At 35.9% G+C, this 22,671-nt stretch overlaps 1 protein-coding gene across 8 annotated transcripts in view; it reads right to left on the bottom strand.

Moving 5' to 3' along the window:
- nfia (nuclear factor I/A) overlaps nucleotides 1–18,318 on the bottom strand; it is a 192,226-nt gene extending 173,908 nt beyond the window's left edge. For 3 of the 8 annotated variants that reach the window (XM_056447559.1, XM_056447562.1, XM_056447560.1), the window contains exons 1-2: nucleotides 17,433–18,317; nucleotides 11,836–12,364 (exon numbers count right to left, since the gene is read on the bottom strand). In XM_056447559.1, coding sequence (XP_056303534.1) covers nucleotides 11,836–12,364; nucleotides 17,433–17,459 — 556 coding nt within the window. In that variant the 5' untranslated portion in view covers nucleotides 17,460–18,317. Of the gene's footprint in view, nucleotides 1–11,835; nucleotides 12,365–17,432 lie in introns of all 8 variants that reach the window. The other 5 variants (XM_056447558.1, XM_056447557.1, XM_056447561.1 and 2 more) reach the window with 3 other exon arrangements.
- Between the last annotated feature and the right edge of the window lie 4,353 nt (nucleotides 18,319–22,671).

Below are 22,671 nucleotides of genomic sequence, written 5' to 3' on the forward strand. Positions count from 1 at the left end.
TCGCAGCTAATCAAGTGGTGCTTTTGTTTTGTCTGTGAAAACAGTTTTGGGAAGTGTGGGTGAAGAATACGTGCATCGTGATCAATTTAACGAGTTGTGACGATCCCTTGTTGGTGCGAAAACAAAAAAACTTCTGTGTTCGTGTAATTCAGATGCTTGACTAATGGATCGATGCTCCCAAAACTCTTTCTTAAGGAAAGGCACGGCAGGTGAACGGGGTAAAACTTTTTAAAAATTGTTCTCACGATACTTTCCTGGTTGATTGATTACATTAAGAACGGCAAAACCATTGGGTTAAGTCTTCTGAAATGTTATATTTAAATATGCAAATGAGAATCTATGCTAATTTGCATACCCAGCCCTTAAAATCTGGATAAAGTCATATCCAGAATTATTGTTTTTTTGGGGGGTTGGGGGGTTATATTTTGATATTACAATCACAATAGATATATTAGAATCAGGTTTCTAAGAGGGAACTCTTGAGAAATTATATTACATTACTCCCTAATTCAAAAAATACTTCACAAAAAGCATAAAAAGTTATTTACTTTCAAAATTTTTGTTGAATTTTGGTGTGCAGTTTTGTGTATTTAAAGCTGTATTGCAAGAAAAAATCTTGCTGCCTTATATTTTTTAAATGGCTTTTCTAGTCATTTCAACTTAACTTCAATCAAACTGACTAAAAATATGAAATATGAAGTTAAACTTTGTATAACTTAAAAAACGTGGTTGAAGCCAGATTAACTTACTGAAGTAAGTTAAAGCAATCTAGAAATATTTGTTGTCTTTACTTTTTGTCCTTACATTTTTACAGTATGCTGAAGTAAACATTTGAGGAAAAAAAACTCATTGCCAAAAAAGAGAGAAAATTGCAGCTAAAAATATGTACTGTAATTGAAATCTAAGGCATCAAAGTGCGACAAAACAAGCACTTAAGTGTATTTTAGATGCTTATATTACATTAAAATATTATGCTGTGCAAATAAAAAAAAAAGTTTATTTTTGTGTTCCATTACAATATTCAGTTACTCCCCTAAAAAGTAACTAGTTGTGTTACTTAGTTACTTTTAGTCATAAGTAATGCGTTACGTTACTTTTCATTGCGTGCGGGACTATGTGACTATGGTTATTTTAATTCAGATATTTTTTTAAAGCGAATTAACTAAACTAAAAAGTAACTCACATTACATTTTTTTTTAAAGTAACTCAAATATTATTACTTAATTTTGAAAAGTAATGCGTTACTTTATTCGTTACCTAGAAAAGTAATATTACGTAATTCACGTTATTTGTAATGCGTAACCCCCAATATATATATAGATATATATTGGGGGTAATGCATTACAAATACGTAATAATATTATATATATATATATACACACATTGTTATTTTGGATGCGATTAATCATGACTAATATTTGACCACCCCCCCAAAAAAGTGCCTTGACTTAATGTGTGATTCTTGCTCATACAACAAGTCCGGGAGCGACTAGACAGAAAGAGCCTGATTTAGTGATTCTGCTCTAATCACTGCTAATTAAACAGTATCTTTAGCATCCGAATGAAGGCTGAAAAATATCCCTTCCCATGTTAGCCTGGGAGTTGAAGGACAGCGGCCTAATGAACAGAGGTTAAAATATTTGCCATTCTTTCATTACGCCATTTGAAATTTGTCCAAACGTGATCATTCACGAGCCCCTAAAAGGACGGTGTTTACATTCTATCCAAATCCGAAGCAGGCTAATTGGGAGATTTTCTCTTTTTTTTTTTTTTTTCCACAGGGGCGCTGGAGAAATAAGGAGCAGAATCGTGCCAGAACTTGGGGTCTGGCTTGCAGTGCGCCATAGCCTTATTATCTTTATTTGCTTATTTATTTATTTTTTCTGCAACACAGACAGATGGAGGGACCGAGGGGCAGTACTGGGGAGAAATAGTTCAATAATTTAAAGTCAATTCCATACTTAGCCCGACCCCCTCCCCCCTTCCCCCTACATTCAATAATTAAAAACAACATCTGATGATATGAATGCAAAAAAAACGCAACAAATAGCAAACATAACCTTGCTTAGAGAGCACTAGCCTTGTTGGCAAATGTGTTGCAACTCTTAGGAAAAATACTAGAAAGTTGTATTATTTATAAATGTATGTGGATATGGAGTCTGAGAGATATTGACAAACATTACAAAGTTCTAAAAAGTACAGACTGATATTTTTCATGTGCTTTTCACTATAACCAATTGTTTTTTAATGATTAAAATGCCAAACGTAGTACAATACTAGTGTTCAGGACACAATGGTGTTACAATAATAACATCTGATAAATACATGTATATTCACGCATATAGACGCGCACTTTAACTGTTTTTTTTTTAAGTTATTCTAATTTTAAACAAATTTATTTATTAACTTATTTCCTTTTAATATTTGCTAAAATGTTTTATATATTTGTTTTAACATTTTTTGAATTTAAATAAAAAAATAATTTAGTTTGTTTTCAATATTGTTTTCGAATTATGCGATATTGAATTTAGCATCGATATCGCAATGTGATCATTCGAAATTGTCACATTGTGAGTATACGTAATGTTGAATCTGGATTTGTAACATTGACAAATTAATAACATTTAATCATATTGATTTGTCTATACAACGATTAGTATGCAGTATTACTTTACATTTGATTATTCAATTACTGTATACTCGAATACATTTCGACTCTTTGAAAAACAATAAAACGCTGTTCATTTAATTAGCATATTTTTCTTTACTGAATTTATCTCTGCTGGTAGATTGTTTATTATATTTTATGCACTCCCCTACAGAATCTTCCTAAATCAATCAAACATTATAAATTATTTATAAACACAACTCATCTAGTGAAATCGTATTCATATCGCAAAGATAGAATAAAAAAACTAATCGCAATGTGCTATTTTTCCAATATCGTGCATCCCTAGTTCAATTAGCAAAATAATGGTTTTGGTTAAACGCTTTTAGTTTTAATTAACTACAATAATTATTTATATCAGGCACTGTAACTAATTGCTATTATAGATTTTATCATAGATATTATTCGATCTTAAATTTAACGCCATAACCCTCATATTTGTTTCCATACATATAATATTGACTTCTACTAACTATATAAACCATATAATATATTAACCCGTGTCAAAGAATTGTGTAAACCTCACCTAATAAAACTAAATCCAATCTAACACATCAGAATAAATTATAAAATACAAATATTTGTGGTTAAATTGCAAATATTGACATCTTAACACTTATATTTAAAGTCAAACACTCCTACAAACCCTGTTAAAGTCAAATAATCTTCAAATCCACTGTAACCGTGCTAATATCCCTAATCCAGAAATAATGTAATGAAAAGTGAGGGATTTTGCGCGACTAGCACATGTCAGTCACAGACCTCGGCGAGTGATAAATCTGCGCATTGCTCAGCAGCAGATGGGCATAACGGGGTATTGGGACAGACAAGCAATTGAGGTAACATATTCCCTTTAACGCAGACACGCGTTAAAAAAAAAATTCCCAGAAACACGCACACAACAACGACATGAGAGGATCCTGTACGGGCTAGCAGCCTTTCTTCTATATTTTAGCAGCCATACGGTAGTTTATTTTCCACTTCTTTTACCATCTGTAGCAACTTTCCCCCACAGACACTCACAGCTGTCCCGTTTCATGTCTGCGCACTCCTTTATATTCAGGCGTACAATGCCGCCCCGTGCCTCAATCACCAGGCCTGCATTCTTCTCTTGGCAGTGGGAGTGAGGCTTTCATGATACCAGGGCGCCAGCTATGGCAAACAGTCCAATTTGAAATGGTTTACAAACATAAAGCCAGATCCAGACGCGTGTTGCTCAACACGCCAAACACGCTGATCGATAGGCAGTGACGTGCTGATTGAACACCATAATGGAGATCAATTGTCAAATAATGTGATGAGGATACTTTTTTTTTCTCCCCCCTTCAGCGCAGATTTGCCTTTCTTCATAAAATCTGACATAAATTCATAATTCATATGTAAGCTAGTTGACATGTTTATGGCATTTCCTACTCCCGTTCGATGTCTCTCTCAAAATGAAGGCCTAACACAATCAAAGTTTCTCCCGGCAAAGGCCTCGCAATGCCTCGTTTGCTGCCGGCTGGGGCTTTAAGACAATGGCACTCTTGTTGAATGGCATGCGCGCACAAAGGCTCCATTCTCAGAAGTTAGCCAAAGTTGCTGTTCTGTAATGAACGAGATGTCTGCTCTCGGGAAAAAGTCTGATCCGTTAGCAGACACGGCGTATAGAGTGCCTGATACGGCTAAGCTCACTGCGAGCCATGAGTTTGCAAAAAACGTGGATGAAAGGGAAACGGTAAACCAGGTTGGACTTGTTTCATTTATTAGGTCCACTGTTGTCCTCCAGAAACATTTTTTGTAGTGCTTCAAATCTTTTTGATTGGCTCAAACTCTTCAACGGCTGACTTTTTACAACAAAGTCTTCCTGTAAACGCATTTTAAAGCTTTGTTTACACATTTTGTTCAGCATTTTTAAAAATACTAATACTACAGGTGTTTAAAGTCTAGAATCTTCCTATCCATTGAGCCCTTGTTGGAGGATCAACCTGAAACCATTTGAGTTACGGCTTTTCTGCTACTTACCAAAAGTATTTGAACTATCAGTTAGAAAAATTTCTGGTATTTTTCCAAGGTATAATAAGCTCAAAATATTTGACGGCATAATTCATCTCACAGGATTTGTAGAAAATGTTTAGACAATTAAATACTTTTTAAACAATGTGACTTCAAGCCTATTTTAGCTGGTGTTTGAAACAAAACTGTTCGATGTGTCGATTTAAAAGCAACCCAAGACAAATTGTAGAAATATTGCATCTGCTCCTTAAAAACTTTGCAATTCACCCAGATTTTCAATGGCAAACTTCTTATGACTAAAGATTAGGATGAAATGCGAAAACAACTGAAAATGTACTGCTTTGTTTACACAAAAGCAATAATAGATAAACATCTTTCCATGATTTTAATTTGTTTACGCTAGCATTAACAATGAAACCCTTCAACGCCTTTTGTAATTGTTCCATACTACAAGTGTTCAAATTCCAGCATCTCAGGATAAACATCAGAAATATTGCATCCATTCCTTTAAAACCATTCCACTTTGCTTAAACTCTGTCAGCTGACTTTTTTTACGACAAATAATTTGCATAATGCTTAAAATTATTGAAATCTTACAGCTTTGTTTTCAACTCTGAAAACTAGTCTGACACATTTTCAATTTACTAGAACGTCTATGTTAAGCTGCTTTGACACAATATACATTGTAAAAGTGCTATATAAATAAACATGACCTGTTTACAAACAGAAACCATGCATAACTTGTTCAAGACACTTTGTAAACATTTTAAGCTGACATTTGATTACAAACATAAAAGTATTTTCATTATCTGTGTTATAGGGTATATGCAGAAGTATGCGGAAGGACTTTTACTTTGTCAGTAACCAGGGTCAATCGTTTCAAGTGAACTGTATGCCGTTACAAAATCGGCACGTTAAGGTCTGTTTTCTTTAAAAATCAGCGCTCTCCACTGGCTTTGTGATATACGATATAAAGTGGCTCTCAGAATGTACAAGAAGCACCGCATTAATTTCATTTTCCCCTGCCATGTCTTTAAAATATATATTTAATATACTAGGGTAAAATAAATGCCCAATTTACAATGATAAAAAAAAAAAACTTGTAATCCCAAAAATATGATACTTGTATACATTTTTCTGGTCAAATCTCCCACATTCTCCACCTTAAGGTCAATTTCCCCATTTAAACAACAGTTAACACATTTCACAATATTTAAATGCAACTTTTTTGCAGTACGCGGACAAAAAAAAAAGCATGTATTCCATGCGGGCCTACTTAACACGTTTTCATCCACCAAAGTCAACTGTAACAACTCCAACGCGAGAAGCATTAAATAAATGTGTGAATAAAGCAGGATAAAAATAAAAATAGCCGAGCTCCCATCACGGGGCCCATTTCTCTGCGCTGGGACGACTGAAGAGTTAATACAAAACTAATTAGCAAAAATTGACTGGTGCCAACCCCCTCCTTTTTCTTTCCTTCCTGACTACACAAGGGGACAGCGGTAAGCCCAGAGCACAGGTGACTATAGATTACTGCCCACTGCCTCCACACTTGAAACCCTTCACCCAACTCCCCAGGCCATCGTTATGTCAGCAAGAAAACAAAGTGTGATGAGCTGCATCGTGAACCAATCTTGGGGAAAAAAGACGATCGGTTTAGAACCACACACCAAAGTCAACAAGAAAAACATGGCGGAGATCTTAAAAACGTAGTCCAAATCTGCAAGGAAAGATCACCACTGACAATACGCATTAAACGGATTACACGAATTTGCCTCGCAATCAGGTTTAGGAGAAATGTACCCACTAAAGGCAAGTGGCTGGGCAACAAAACATCTTACAGTGTTTCCCCATCCCAGAACCATCTGCTTGGTTTAATCCAATCACGTTGCAGCAGGAAAAATGGTTCAAAAGGAGGTCAAACGCAATGACATTAAAACTGACTGAGCTGTATCCCATCACTGGATTCTGGAGGGGCTGTGCCAGGGTGGCGAAACAGTTTGCGCAATCCGGCCAAAAAAATATGATGCTGTATTTTTTATGAATGGCGGACGAGCTTGTTTTTAATGAATGGTACTGTGTGAAAGAGCACAGTGGCGGGGTCATTGTTGCGGTAACAGGGCCGGTCGGTGGGATTTAGCGAGTAGAAAGCAGGGGAGGATGGGTGCGAGGGGGTGGGGAGGTCCCAGCCCACAATGTGTACTGCAGTAACCACAACAAAGGCTGTGGTTTATCCCACAATCGCCTTAAATAGATCCAAATTATTGTTATTCCTCAGCCTGTGGAAAGGAAGAGGAATATAAAACGGCTGTAACACAAGATGTGCCAAAAGTCAGCCTGAAGATATCAGATTCGGTTACTGGCGAAAAAAAAAAATCAATCTATGAACTGTCGGCTTGGCAAAATAAAAAGTTTCAGCCAACTTCTGAGAACTTAATACGAATGTACAAAACTTATGACAGAGCATGCGTCATCAAAGCTAACTAGTTCTGAAAGACACACTGTACTGTAAATCTGTTTAAGAGCTCACATGGAAGTAGGTCAGCCGTCTTTACAAACATTACACACGCAAACGGTTTGTTCAACGCGCCTCCGGGTCAATTAAGGTAAGTCCAGTATAAATATCTATCAGCCTGGCTGGAAATGTACACATGGACCCAGGCTGGTGTTTGTTATCTATCTGCACCAGCGATATCCTTCCATTGTGTGGTGAGACTGAAAACACTGCAATGAGACAACTGGAGTTCACAACAAGCCGAATGACATCAAGTCGACGTATATCAATCATGATAAGGGCCTAATTGAGCTTTTCAGCAAAAGAAGGACTTATTAATTCATCGTTTTAATACTTTACTCATTTTTGCCATCCAACAATAATTGTTTTGATTTGCGTATAAACAGAACTGAAACATTTAATAGATAAATATTATGAGAAAAATATATTTACGTACTGAGAAATATAAACATAGACCTACACCTTCTGAAAAAAATACATATAGAAAAAAAATGTTTGTGCAAATGCTGAAGACATGAAAGATTAAAAGAGACAGTTCAACCAAAAATTAATACCATCAACAAGTGGTTAGAGTGAGAAGAGTTTCTTTATTCTGTGGAACACAAAAGAAGATATTTTGAAGAAAGCTGAAAACCTGTAACCATTGACTTCCATAGCTGACAAATACTATGGAGGTCAATGGTTACAGCTTTCCAGCTTAATTCAAAATATCGTCAATTGTGTTCAACAGAATCATGAAACTCATTCAAGGGTGAGTAAATAATGACATAATATTCATTTTTGGGTGAACTGTGCCTTTAAGAAATGCACGATTAAAGTAATTCAAACACACTGAAAACATGTTAACTTATTTCTCGCATTATTACTTGCATATTGACTTCTAATAACTAAATAAGCCATATATTATATTAACCCGTGTCAATATGGAATCTTAATGAACACATTAAAAAAAGTTAATGAAACTTGTCCACATCACAAAAAAAAATCTCACTTAATTTTACATTATACACATATATATATATATATATATATATATATATATATATATATATATATATATATATATATATATATTTTTTTTTTTTTTTTTTTTTTTTTTTTTACTTTACTATTTTCATGTTTATCTTTATGTAAAAATTGCAAATAAATAAATAAATTGTATAAAATTAACTTAATCTGTGAATTAAAATATTTAAAATATAATAATCACAGTAATAAATGAACTGATAATATCCAGATGTTACAGTAGCAGAATTCATGTAGTTCCCAAAACTAATGCATAAAGGAAACTAATGCCAGTCTGGGTCTCCACGGCCATTAGCCTCTTCTATCGGCTGGTTTAAATGGCACGCCACTCTGTGGCCCAAACAAAACCACCTGTTTTAACAGGAGGTCACGGGGGCAACCCAAAACCAAAGCTTGCCCTCCGCTTGACTGGCTGCTAATGGGAGTGGATGTTTATCTAGGAGGTCAAATGCCTTGAAGATGGGGTCATGACCCTAACATCTTAAGCCGTGACCTCTCCCACGTGTGGAGTGCTCCTGCCGTAAATTAGCCATGGTCGCGAGTCCTCAGGCCTCAGCCAACAGCACTTTTGTCTCTTTTTCTGCTTCTCGTGTTACTTTCTGTTAAGAGATTTATAACGTCTGACTAAAATAATGAACCGCGCACCTACTGAGATAAGAACAAGGGATTTTCAAAAGACAGGTTCTGAGAAATACAGTCACAGAAATATATGGGGGGGGGGGGTGTGCAAATGTTTAAAAGTACTGACAATTATGAACTTTATCTTACATGCTAAAAGTAATGCTTAGGTAAAACAAAATAATTTGAATAAGACAAATGATGAGAACGGATTTAAGAAATTGAGGCAATTACTTAAAACTTCCAATCCATTACCTAAGACTTTACCAAATTTTAAGACATAATAATTAAGATTTCTGTACTGGTGAATAAAAAATTACACTTCAACTTAAAATACAATGGGGAAATGTTGAAAGAATTGATTGATCCTAACTTAAGCTTCCATATTATGAGGAAAGTTCTGAAATTTAGTACAGCAAGTACAGAATATTATAATAAAATACTGGAAAATATTGAATTAATTTAAATGGAAAACAAACTTAACTTACTACAGAAAAAAAAAACGCTAAACCTTAGTGAACATACTGTAGGAATCCTAAAGGAATTCCTTCATTTACAGTAAAAATGCTGGGTTCCACACAATTCATTCATGTTATTCCAACACAATTCAATTAACCTAACAAATTTCAGTGGATTGAACATAAAACAATTAAATTCTCCCCAAAAAAATGTCCAAAATTGTGTCGTTTCAGCTCATTTTAAATAAGTAATTTGGACAACAGCAAAATCATTTTTTGGAGTGTAGGAGGGGAAGGAGGGTAGTGCAACTGACTTATTTCTATTCTTCCAATAGTGTACTTGAGTTCTCTGACGACCCACACATAATTGAATGCTCTTTTCCAGCCATTTCAGCTAATATCGATAGGTAGCAGTGTTATTGTCTAGATGAAGTGACTGTGCTTGCTGGCCCGCACCTCTTTGCCCTGGCAGGACTGTGGGATAAATTTAATTACTGACTTTAGCTCCTCTCAGAAGCCCCACTTTGGCCATCTGTGTATGAGGTCAGGCTCTCTTCAGATGGCTTTTAATCAAGGGGGCTCCAGCAATGCTCCACTGCTTTAAATAAGACAGAGGAAACCTGATCGGCCCGTATGCAGGTCAGAAAGAGAGAGACTCCAGCGTCTCTTCTACTCTTGTTCTCTCGCTGACGTCTCTTACTCAGCACCGAATCAAAAAACAACGTAACTTCAACCGATTACGATGTTAGCAGGCGTTCAATAGGCTTTCAAGAACATCAAAACTAAGGATTTTTTTTTTTTGCTCGGGACGTGTTTCAGGGACGGTGTCGTACTTATCCTCACAAAAAAGCTCAAAGGCTCAGGGCCTTTGTGTTTCTAGCAAGTCAAAGTAATTCACACGCTCCCGTTTTGCAACCTGCTGTATGCCAGATAGGCCTGATTTTTCTACGCGGCACTAAAGCTTGCGTTTTACGGCTTTATCTCTGCCGTCTTCTGGATACATCGCGTTTTCCCCCTCTTTTATCGGCACCTCATCAAAGCGTGAGTCCGCACTGAATGCAGAGAACAGCGGATGCGCGTGTTGCCAACTCCAGTGCCACAGTTTTTGCGCGCGAAAGGAAATGAATGTAATTAAGGTGCTGGGGTTTGCCTGGCGAAACAAAGTGTGCTTCTTGTCTTCCAAGTGAAAGCTTGTGTTTGTGCCGTTGTCAGCGCAAGACAGATCCCCTGCCATCTTCTGCCAATTAGCAGTCTCTCCGTCAGATATTTGTGCCGGACTTTTCCATGTTAGCTCCTCGCATGCAGGCTAAACCACTCGACAGACAGTTGCTGTTTTGGTGTTGCGCAATGCATTGAGGAAGTCACATTTCTGAAAATGCACTGTCAAATTAGTCATGTATTTACATGTTAGGCTAGGGTTTCCTGCATTGTTTTATTGGGAAAGGCTGCGAAGAGGACGTTGCACAGGAGAGAAAGAAGGAATCTGACAGACTTGCACTATTCTTACCAGCTTCCTTTTCGAATGTTGACAGACTATAAACGGTAAAATCCTAAAACAGTCAAATAAATTGAAACAAAATACACAGATCTAGTCGGCTGATTGACATTTTGGGATGTAATTAAGAATATAAATTAGTCGCGTCTTTCTTTTTTTAAAAACCTAAACAGAAAAAAAAACTCTACATGTTAAATATTCAGACCGTGTTTCCTATTTGGGAAGAAATGCTGCAAAAAAAATATGTGTATAACTAATTAAATGAAAGTGCAGTCATTCGGATCACTTCTGGACACAATTAGAATAAATAACTTCACATTTTTGACAAAATGACTCTCCAAATATTTATGTACATACATATTCAGCAAGTTTTCCTTCTAAATCTGCTTTGAAAAAAAAAAGTGGCAAAATAAATTTAAGCAATTTTGAAGCTGCACAAGCCATAAGGAGCAAACTCCACCTAATTATACTATTCATCCCAGCTTCCATATTGTATATTGAAGGATATAAAGTAAATAACCTGAGGGAATTGTTATTGGTTGGTCATGTTGTATTCAAAATGTGGAGCAGAAATTATCAGAATAGATTGCGCCTTTTCAATTTGAAAACATTTACAGACAAATATCAGTTCTTCCTTTTTACTTTTAGGGGAAAATGGAAGCCAAATTTGTTTTGATACGTCTTATTCTTCAAAACTGATGAATTGTAAAGAATAAAATTCTAAAAATGCAGCAAATAAAGCAATAAAGTGAAATAAATAAACATTTTGGACTCAATTAGGATGAGTGACTACAAATAAGTCTGTTTTTCGCCTTAATAAGAAAAGTCAGTTTAAAATTGATCATGTATTTACATTTTTTAATCCAAATCCCATTTTTTTCCTTTAAAACTTATATGTTGCATCAATCTAACACTCTTATCAGCTAAATGACTGACTCCTGACAGGTTTTCAATGCTAAAATCCTAAAAAAGATGACGTAAAATAGAAAAAAACAATGCATTTTGGCATGTCACTTGCATTTTTATACAATAAACAGATCCAAAAAAATGGACTTACCTGCATGGACGAAGTACGCCAAGTACAGGTCGAGCTCCTTTACGGAAACTCCTATGTGATGCGGCTGCACACACAGCCCTGGGTTCGAGCACTGCGGAGACTTAACCAGCCTTTCGCCGTCAGTACTTTCAAGAGGAATACCTTTGAATAAAATCACCATGACCAGGTCCAAGCGCCACACTTTGTCCGCCTGACGCAGGCAGTCGATTCTCCTCATCTTGCCCTTCTGGTCGGGGTTCGAGAGCACACAGCAAGGGGGCTTCTTCCCGGTGACGGTGAGCACAAAATCCTCGCGGAACTCGGGCCGGATGTCCTTGCGGAGTTTGGCCAGCAGCCGCGATGCCCACTTCTGCTTGACCTCCGGTTTCTCGCTGAGCAGCTCGTCCTTCACGGCTCGCTCCTCTTCCTTTGACATGCGCTTCTCGTGCTTCTTGAAGTATTTTCTCTTGCGGGCCTGCAAGTTGAACCAAGTGTAGGCAAACGCTCTCACATGGGGCAGCAGTGCTTCAATGAAAGGATGGAATTCATCCTGCGAAGGAGGACAGGGGAGCAGGAATTAGAGACCACATGGCCAACACAAGTCAGTCACAGTTTAAGTTTCAGAGAGAAAAATTTAATGAATAAACAGTGTGTAGACAAATAGATACAGTTGAAGTCAGAATTATTAGCCACCCTTTCAATTTTTTTTCTTTTTTAAATATTAACAGAGCAAGGAAATTTTCACAGTATGTCTGATATTATTTTTTGTCTTCTGGAGAAAGTCTTATTTGTTTTATTTTGGCTAGAATAATTAAAAAAAAAAACATTTTAAGGTCGAAATTACTAGCCCCTTTAAGCTATATATTTTTTCGATAGTCTACAAAACAAACCATCATTATACAATAACTTGCCTAATTACCCTAACCTGCCTAGTTAACCTAATTAACCTAGTTAAGTCTTTAGATGTTACATTAGGCTGTATAGAAGTGTCTTGAAAAAAATCTAGTAAAATGTTGTTTACTGTCATCATGGCAAAAATAAAATCAATCAGTTAATATAGATGAGTAATTAAAACTATTATGTTTAGAAATGTGTTGGAAAAATCTTCTCTCTGTTAAGCAAAAAATAAGGAAAAAAATTAACAGGGGAGCTAATAATTCTGACTTCAACTGTATATGCAAGTGTAAACCAATATTAAAAGTTAATAAAAATATATATTTTTGTTGTCAACCAACTGCAGTTTTTTTATTAACTATTTGAAGTACAAAAATAGCACATGAAAGATCAGTTAACAATAATAGAAAATATGTAATAATTTAATAAGTTACTACCAAGATTATATTTTTAATAAGCACTTGCAATTCTTCTATAATTAAAAAAAAAAATAAATAAATAAATAAATAAATAAAAAAAAAATATATATATATATATATACATATATATAAAAATCTGACTTTTTTTGACTGAACACACCAAAAAGGTGCACAGCACACATTATACACATCTACTACTACTACTACTACCACTGATGATAATAATAATAATAATAATAATAATAATAATAATAATAATAATAATAATAATAATGGTAATATGAAAATATTTTTTTTTAAATCTAGAAATTTTAATTAATCTAAATCCAAACTAAGTACTAAAACAACCTTTTTTTTTAAAGCCGAACCCTTTAAAAGCAAAACATCTACATATAACAACCAATATAAAATTTTAAAGTTTTATATTTTAAGTTTTTTTATTTTATTTATTTTAAGCATATAATTTATGTAAAGTAATTCAATTTATTAAGTTTATATATCAATATTATACCTACATAAGACACATTACCTATTTCCTAAAAGCATCTACAATTTTCTTGTTAAAAGATGTCCAATTGCTCTAAAAGAACATGACGTACAAAAATAACAACAGATTTTCCACATCAGACGCCATGAAAGCGAAACGTGCACATCTACATAAAATCCTGTTTGATTATTTTGAAAAACGGCCCTCAACAGCAGGAGTGTGTCTGTGAACCGAGCAGGGCAGTGTGTGTGTATGTGTGTGTGAAGCTCGTCTAGGACATATCTTGGCTCTCTGGCAAGAATGCTGGTCTGTAGGGGTCTGCCAGGGCCGAGAAAAAGCAACAACCGACCAGGAAAATTGAAGTGGCTATTTTTATCTGTTCTTCATAAAAATGCACACACGATTCCAAAAAAGCGTTCGCTATCAGCGAGGAGTGTGTTGTTTTCACACAGGAGTGTGTGTGCGGGGCAGATTGTGCCGGGTTTTGGGATCTCTTCACCTGCCGCTGGTGCACAACCTGGCAGAAAATCAATTTTGAGAAACTGACAACAAAAAAACGATGAATTTTGAAACGTCGGCTGTGACTTTAACATGTCTCTATTCACGTTTTGCTTTTTTTTATCTGATATTTTAATGATATTGTACAACATTTTTGTTTAAATGCAAAAAAAATTGTAAAGCTCCATGATGCACTGACTCTATATAATGTTCATATTTAACGCTCGTGTTTTATTGAACGCCGATCACCACAATTATGACCTCAATGTGCATTTCTGCATCTCTAGGCCCTCATGTCCGTCTCTTGCCTAAAAAAAATAAATAATAAACACTAATAATAGGGCAAATAAACAACGTGCGATGTCTAATATGAAATAATGTGAGTTTTTACACAAGAAAATAACTCAGGGTTTATATTACATAGAGAGAATAATGGCAGACTGCCAATCACTAGAATAACATTTCCACAAACAGCAATAGCCCTGCATCGTGTCCCAAAACCGACCGTGCGAGAGCACGAGAGGGCTGCCAGCGAGCAAGCAAAGTGCAGATTTCATTTGAATACACACACAGATATATAAATACAACGCGGACCAGTGCCGAACAATTCATTCGGCGCAATTTTGGGATATTAATTCAATTAATTTCTCAGGAGTAATTTCAGGCACTGCTGCTAATTTAAAAAAAATAAATAAACCCTTATCACAAAAAGCTGGCACTGTTTGCATGAGATTACCGCGTTATACGTGTGGACTTAACAACAAGACATCATATAGATACATATTGCCACATCTCTTTTGTTACACCACAGGAAATCTGGGATTTGCATAAGCCTATATCATTATTACAGTGTACGGAACAATGTGTGTGTCGTATACGTTTAATCATATTGTTTCCTTCCTGTCTTGTACGAGAATCAAACTCCATCGCCTCCGAGGCATAAAAAAAACTATTGTTTCATCCAGCATTTAAACCACTGAATGATTTTTTTCTCTTATCTTCCTTCGCTGGCTCTCCAAGTAACTTAATCCAAAGTCTGTGAAATATTGTTCCTCAAGAACTGATATGATCTTTTGTTGTGGCTTTTTGCACATTTTTTTATTAAAGAAAAGATCAGTTGCCAACACAAATATTGATTTTACTGTGAAAACTTTATGCAGAGGTATATCTCTAGATTAAAGACTAATTTTACATGCAAATGATTTAAATTCAAGATAATTACGAGCATTCCTTCTCTCTTTTTTGGGGGGTCAGAATTCGAGCAATTTGCGAAAACGCTTCTAGTGCCAGAACAAGCAGCGTGTTTGGAGTGTGTTGGAGTGTCAATATAGGGTCTGGTTAGCATGTCAGGTTTTTCCAGACTCCTAAAGTGTTTCAAGCTGAACCTCGGTGTCCTATAGAAAGAAAGGCCTCAGCAGGGAACAATCGTGCCTCGTGGCCAAGATAAAAAAAAAGCATTTAAACACACATATACTGTAAATATAAAAGAAAACGGATGACTAATCAAATGAAAAACATTCAATTACTAGCAAAAGAGAGAAATGTTGCTTTCTGAATCAACTAAAAATGAAAAAAGCTTGCTTTGATTTTAAGATTTCTTTTTTAAATGAAAATAGTATAAAGTTTTTTCTGGCACTCAGATGACTGTTTGAGTCCTCACACACACACACACAGAGAGAGAGAGAGAGAGAGAGAGAGAGAGAGAGAGGGAGAGAGAGAAAGGGGGAGAGAGAGAGAGCAGAACTCATGCTGCCTTAACATCGCAATAAAGAAGAAATTAATGAATTTTTGACTTTTTATTAATAATGCTGTCAAATTACTTTGATTATTACTTAATTTCTGCACTTATTCTCAATTTTCTCAATCACAATATTTACAAATGTTGTCATTTTAAGCGACAAATATAATTAGAAATACATAATGTCTCATGTAAAGTGTCAGTCAGTGCTTATATGACACATTTACAGCATTTAGTAAATTATCAAATCCTTCCGTAACAGATCATGCAAGCATTTCTAACAGAAAAATGCAAGCTATAGAAGAGCTTTAAGCAAACTCGGTTAATAAAATTTATAAAAAAGAGCACTTGGAGAACTTTCAGCACTTCTTCCTTTATACACATAATTTGTCTCTTTTTTCCACAGGAATCCTCTCTAAACAAACTGTAACTAACACGGTAAAAGGATCGTCCCTGCATGCAGCACAATGCTGAGGCCTTCTCCTTTTGTTTTGTGCATTCAATAAAACTCATTTAACCAAACAGTTTAAAATCACATCAAGTCTACACAGCTTTTCCAGAACTGTCACCTCACTTCACCTGCCACCATGATTCAGACAATGAATGGATTTCTTTTGAAAGCTCCTTTAACCCTCTCGGTTGCTGTCCTAACTTTATTCCGCTTTACATTTTATTGCACAATAAGCATAAAGCTGCATGCATTTACAAACTTGCATTAAGTGGTTTTCGTTTTTACCAGTAAAATGTTCGTTTGAGAATTTTAGCCATCAGAATGGTTTTTTTTTTTTTTTTTGGACACAGCTGCTGCTAAATATCAGAAATGCAGTGACAGTGAAGCATGCAAAAAATTCAAAAACTGTTTCTGATGCTATGAAAAAAAAAAGTCCCATATATAAGACAGCTTTTTATTGCCTGCAGCTGGTTCTAACTAAAAGTTAATACTGTAAAACTGCACAGCAGTATTAAAACTTTAACTAAAAAATAAAAAGCAGCCAAAATATATGAATAATTGCGTTTGTAATATGTTAAAATAAGTTCCTTATTAGGATCAACTAGGGAAACAGGTTGATTTCCACTGTAAATACTTTTTATTTCGAGTTCTGCTGCTTCAAAAGAACTTAGTGAACCAACAAATGCACCATTGCAATCTTTAAATAACCATAAAGCGAGTCAATAAGTTCACTCGTATGTTCTAAATCAAGCAACAATTTAAAAACACTGTTTTAAAAGTCCAACTAAATCCAACGTGCACAACGTCGCCTCTGCAAGCTTAGTGCAAGGTTTACGTTCACACACAGCGCTATTTAAAGCTTAACTTGCTAAATAAGCACATCGCTTTCCGTGCAAAAGCACGTAGAATAAAAGAAAGAACGACAGAAATGTGCATAAAAACATATATGTGCGAGAGGTGGGCGCCATCCGCCATGTGGTAGTTAACTTGGCTCTGTCAACGCAGAAATGCCTTAGTGCACACTAAGTTACTTGTCTTAAGCAAAGGTTAGTCTCTATCCGTGCCGTCCCGTCAAAAGACACCGCTGAAAAGCAACAAACAGAGTTAATAACAGACGAAAATGTCACTTACCTGTGTTAGGCATAGCGGAGAATACATATCTGTCGGTTTTATCTCTTGAATTGGCGATGTATATGTTGTGTGTGCGCGCGTGAGTGTGCGTGTGGGTGAGGGTGTGTGTATGTGTGAATGTATGGGGTGTGTATGTATATGTGTGTGTATGAAAAGAGAAAAAAAGAGAGACAGAGAAGAAGGGAGAGAGGGAAAATAAAGCCTTGCTTCTTGCTTTCACATTTCCAACTCTGCGAAGTGCGCGCGACGCTTCAGCGCTCCATAGAGCTGAACTTTAACCCCGCCTCGAGTTACACACATCTACTGTACTGTACTGTTAAAGCCGTATATCCAAACTTTCGGCATTATCATCAACTGCAGCCTAGAGAAAAGTCCCGACGACGGATGGATGGAAGTACGCGGAGATTTCACAGAGCCATGAGTCAAACTGGTGGTGGCGAACCCGCCGGGAAGAGCGATAATTTCATCTTGCGGTCATTTGAATAGAAAAAGAACAAAAAGGATAAGGAAAAAGTCGTCCGGATGCGTTAGAAAAGTCGCGTTTGATTCATTCTTCGCTGTCTCTTATAGCGCCGCGCCGCGCGCTCGCTCGCATCCGCCGTGAGGCATGTGGCGGTGCGAAGCAAAACTGAGGCGGATTTACGAGCAGCGAGGAGGGCTCGGCATGCTTAGGAAGATTGTAATATCCTTAAAACCCCCTGTTGCAAAAACTGCCACTTGTGTCGCGGTTAGTTTCGACCTGAGAGAGGGAGAACGAGAGAGAAAGAGAGAGAGAGAGAGAGGGAGGAAAAAAGTGAAGCGCACGATTCGAGTCCGCTGAGACGAAGCTCCCGTTCACTTTTGCCGTCCAAACTCTTGGGCTCTTCCATCAGCACAGCGCCCTCAATATCGGCACGAGAGCCACACACACATGCGGGACAGGGGAAATATGCACTCCCAATGCCTCTGCACTTTGTATTCATTAAGTGCTGTAATGCACAAAGTGTGCGTTTGATTTACGCAGCCACTTTTCATGCGCTTTATTTCAGACAAATAAATGAATGTGAACTTTTAAGAAAGAAACGTTTAAAAAAACAAGTCAAACTGTATAAAATCACTTCATACAAGAAATGCATTTAATGCAAAATGTGCGTTTGCATATAACGTATTGTAAGTGTTGTTAAATAAAAACTCTTCCATTCGTATAATAAATACTATGTGATTGCATTTCATACACTGATTGATGCATATCTTTAAATACCACATAGGATTCAAGCAATCAATCAGTATCTAGTTTCATCCGAGCTTGAAATACAAAGCAACATAACTAACGTAGATTTCTCGATTCGTTTCGAATCGAACGTGACTAAAGTAACTTTAGAGAATCATATTTTTCATAACTGTATATGACTCACTAAAGGAATCATTTAAAAAGAGTGAACCGTTCATGGAGTCGAACAGCCATGGGCGAACAGTATGAAGTTGATTCACTAAACAGAATCGACTCAAGAGTCATTCACTCGAAATCGCGCTCTATGCATTTATTTAGCAGTTTATTCTGCAATTGTGATTTTGAATTGTTCATCTACTTAAAAGAGGACCATAAAGTAGCTGCACTGTGCACATACAAAATGCACTAAACGAATTGTGATAACATTTTTTAAATAAATAAATAAACAAAACACTACATGACGCGTATATGCAAATAGCTTATATGTCAGCAAATAAACAATCTATTAGTAGCTAATTTAAAGCCCCACATGTAAATTAATCTTTCGTTCGGGAATCGAACAAACCTGGTCGTGCTGCATGAAGTTGATTCACTAAAAAGAATCGACTCAAAAGAGTCATTCACTTATGAATCAAACTACTGTTCACGCTGTTAGCCTATGTATATGTTGTGCAATGTGACCAAACCGGTTGCATAAAGTTTATGGTTCAGTAAAAATAAAATGTGCACAACAACAACGAATGTCATAACGTCCAAACCCCTGTTTACATTATTAACACAACAATACATTAATACAGCATACTCATAGGCCAAATTAAAAACCCCAAGAATCCCATAGAATTAAACATGATCAATGTTGTTTTATGCTCTTTTAAATATATTGTTACAACCACCAATGTGTTTGTATCATATTACAATTTTGACCCGTCTGGAATGTTCGACTGGTAGGCCTGTTCCTTAAGAGCATATGACTATTAATATTTTATATTACATTTCAGAGCCAATGGTAGCTACATGTTACACCCACAAAACAAAAAGCTGTGTGTTTATCTAAAATTCCCCCCAAAAAGGCCATCTGAATACCTTGATTTAATAAATCCAGGTAAGATATGGACACTAATGGATAAGCTTATACCACTGCAATGTTATGTTTCACGTGTCCCGAACGTGCAAACATCATTAATAAGCAAACCTAGTGCTGTAATTAGTTTGGTTGGCACTCAACTGCGTTTTATTATTAACCAACTGCTCTCGAAAGTCAATCGGGCGCCCCCTAGAAAAACAAGTTGAAGACACTAGCCCATACATTTCAGCACAGACACGTTGTTTTCAGATATATTCACATTAATAGAAAGGAAGAAATAAAATAAAATAAAAAAAAATCACAATACTTCATAAAGTATCTAATGTGCATGAAGATTTCAGTGAGCATTAAAACGCAAGGCAAACACCATGGTGCGTTTTAATCAATGCAACATAGGTGTTGATTAACACAGCACTATGTATGATGGAAATGATAGGAAACTGCATATTAATTATGCTCGCAACTCACAGTCACACTAACTTGCTGCAGGTGCACGTCCGTCCCTCTGGTGTTTTCATGAGCTACACTGTGATTGGGCAAAACACCGAAATTCAAAGCTCACAACGTCGCTATTGGGCAAGTTTCACGTGCATGTGACAGCAAACGCTCCTGCAAGACAAACTCCCTCAGACACTCGGTTTGTCGGTAAACAGCCTCGCGGAAACACAAACAAATTAGATTGGGAATAGAGGGAAAGAGAGCGCTTATCTTTATGATATCAGACTTCCGTTTTGTTTTGACAGCCTGACGGGAATGCAAAGGCTCGAAATGTGCAACAAAGTCAATCAGAGCAGATGTTAAAATGTGTGGTCTAAAACTTCATGTCACAAAACTGACATTTAATATGAGGGAAAAAAATCGAATCTTCTGCATTTAAAAAAAAATAGGCTGTCCGGAGTGTTTTAAACTTGGACAGATTGAAAGATGGATGATTAGATCTGTTACACAGATAAATGAGATACATTTAATATTATTATTATTATTATTATTATTATTATTATTATTATTATTATTATTATTATTATTATTATGTATTTAGCCGTATAATGCAAAATCTAAATTATCCACACTTTAATGTCCCCTTTTAATATTGATTTGCGTTATAATATTACAATTTGAAGCACTTTTTTGTGAAATCCATCCTTCCGTCACTCATATTTTGTCGGTAAAGCAAATATAAACCCTTTACATTCTCAAAAACACTGAATCAAATAATTTTTGGCATATTTGCAGGTATTCAGGTGTGCAAGTTAAAATCGATTCAGCAGTTCAACTCTACAACCAGTAGCCTAAATTAAATTGGCATTTCATTAACCAACAAAATGCAAGAATTTCTACGGATATACTAAGTTGTGTGGCATTATTCATTTTTACACATGAATCGCTTGTAGAAAGGCTACCACCTAAATATGCAAATTTAAAAGCCTAATCAATTAAACAATCAAGGTATTTACCTCCGAAAGTCGGTATTAAATGTATATTTAACAAAAACCTTTTAGTAGAACATCTTCAAAATGCCCAATAGGGCCTAAATGTACTGAATTTAAAGCACAGGTCTTATTGATTTAAACCCTGATTGGCTGAACGGCACATGCAGGCCTGATAAAGAATCAATCATTAATGAATTTGCGGGAGGGTGAACAAAACTAGGCTATCAAATAAAAATAGCAATCTAATTGATGTCTGTCATTGACAAAATAAACAACTAAACAAATATTTTAAGGATAAATTTAGTGTCAAAAAAAGAAATGAATATTCACATGACCTTAATTTTAGACCTAAATATATGGCATCTAATTTTCATCCATGCACACTCAAGCAGGCCCATTTAAAGTCACGATATTATTAAAAACAATTATAATAAATGTGAAATATATTAACAAAAAATCCCTGTCTATAAACAATAGGTGACTTACAAATCCTACACCGTTTATCCAGGTTTATATCCCATTATGAACCAAAACGAATATTACCAGGCAAACAACCGCGGCTAACAAATAAGAAAAATAAATCATTAAATGTATAATAAAATCTAAAATTCGCATATTTTTTCTCGTCTAATTGTGGCAGACATTAGAGACGCCTTTATAGCATTTTCTGCCAAGTTCTACGAGAAGGTACTGAATGCCAAGGCAACTGTGCCAAGGCTTTTGGAGGCAGAGTGGCAAAGACGAAGCAAAAAAACTGCAGTGTGTAAAGGACAACGGAGCGAACCACAAGCACTCGTCAAAACATACTAGAATTGGGTTTATATCAAGCATTTTGAGCTTTTATTTATTGTTTTAATTTTTTTAAGTGGCGGGAACAAGTCAGGTAAGGCGCGTAAAATCCACTTGGATGGAGTTTGTCCTCAACTTGAGAGGTGGCCGTGAGTACAAATCCTTTTTTTTTATTAGTGCTTAACACAGAAGAAAGAATAAATTGAATACATCTGCAAAGTCTTGTTGGAGAATCCGTTCTGCTTTAGCGGGTGTGAAGAGGAGACCATAATCTATCAGTGTGCGAGAAGAGAGAGAGTGAGAGAGAGAGAAAAAAGTGTGCGCTGAAGTTGTTTCCCGATAGTCTTCAGGGGTGAAAAGGCATAAAACTTGGCGTTAGATCGCCATCTAATGAAAAACTTTCCTCAATGTGGCTAAAACTTACCTACAGAAATACAGCATGCTTTTATATTTGGGTTAATACGAGTTAATGTCGTTGGCACCTACAGGTGGAGCTAATAAATGTTGCGTAGAAATGATGAACATTTTAATAAAACGCTTTTTAAAATTTAGACAGCTGCAGGAACTTGTGGACAATAAAGAATTAAGATGTTATCAATAAACGTAAATGACAATTTCTAAAACGCCTTTTTTTGAAACATTTATTTCATATAAAACACCCAGTAAGTCAATATTGCATCTAAAATGTATATTCCCGTGCAAATCGCATTATAACACACTCATTTT

Source organism: Danio aesculapii, chromosome 22 (genome assembly GCF_903798145.1).
Source record: "Danio aesculapii chromosome 22, fDanAes4.1, whole genome shotgun sequence".
Lineage (NCBI taxonomy): Eukaryota > Metazoa > Chordata > Actinopteri > Cypriniformes > Danionidae > Danio > Danio aesculapii.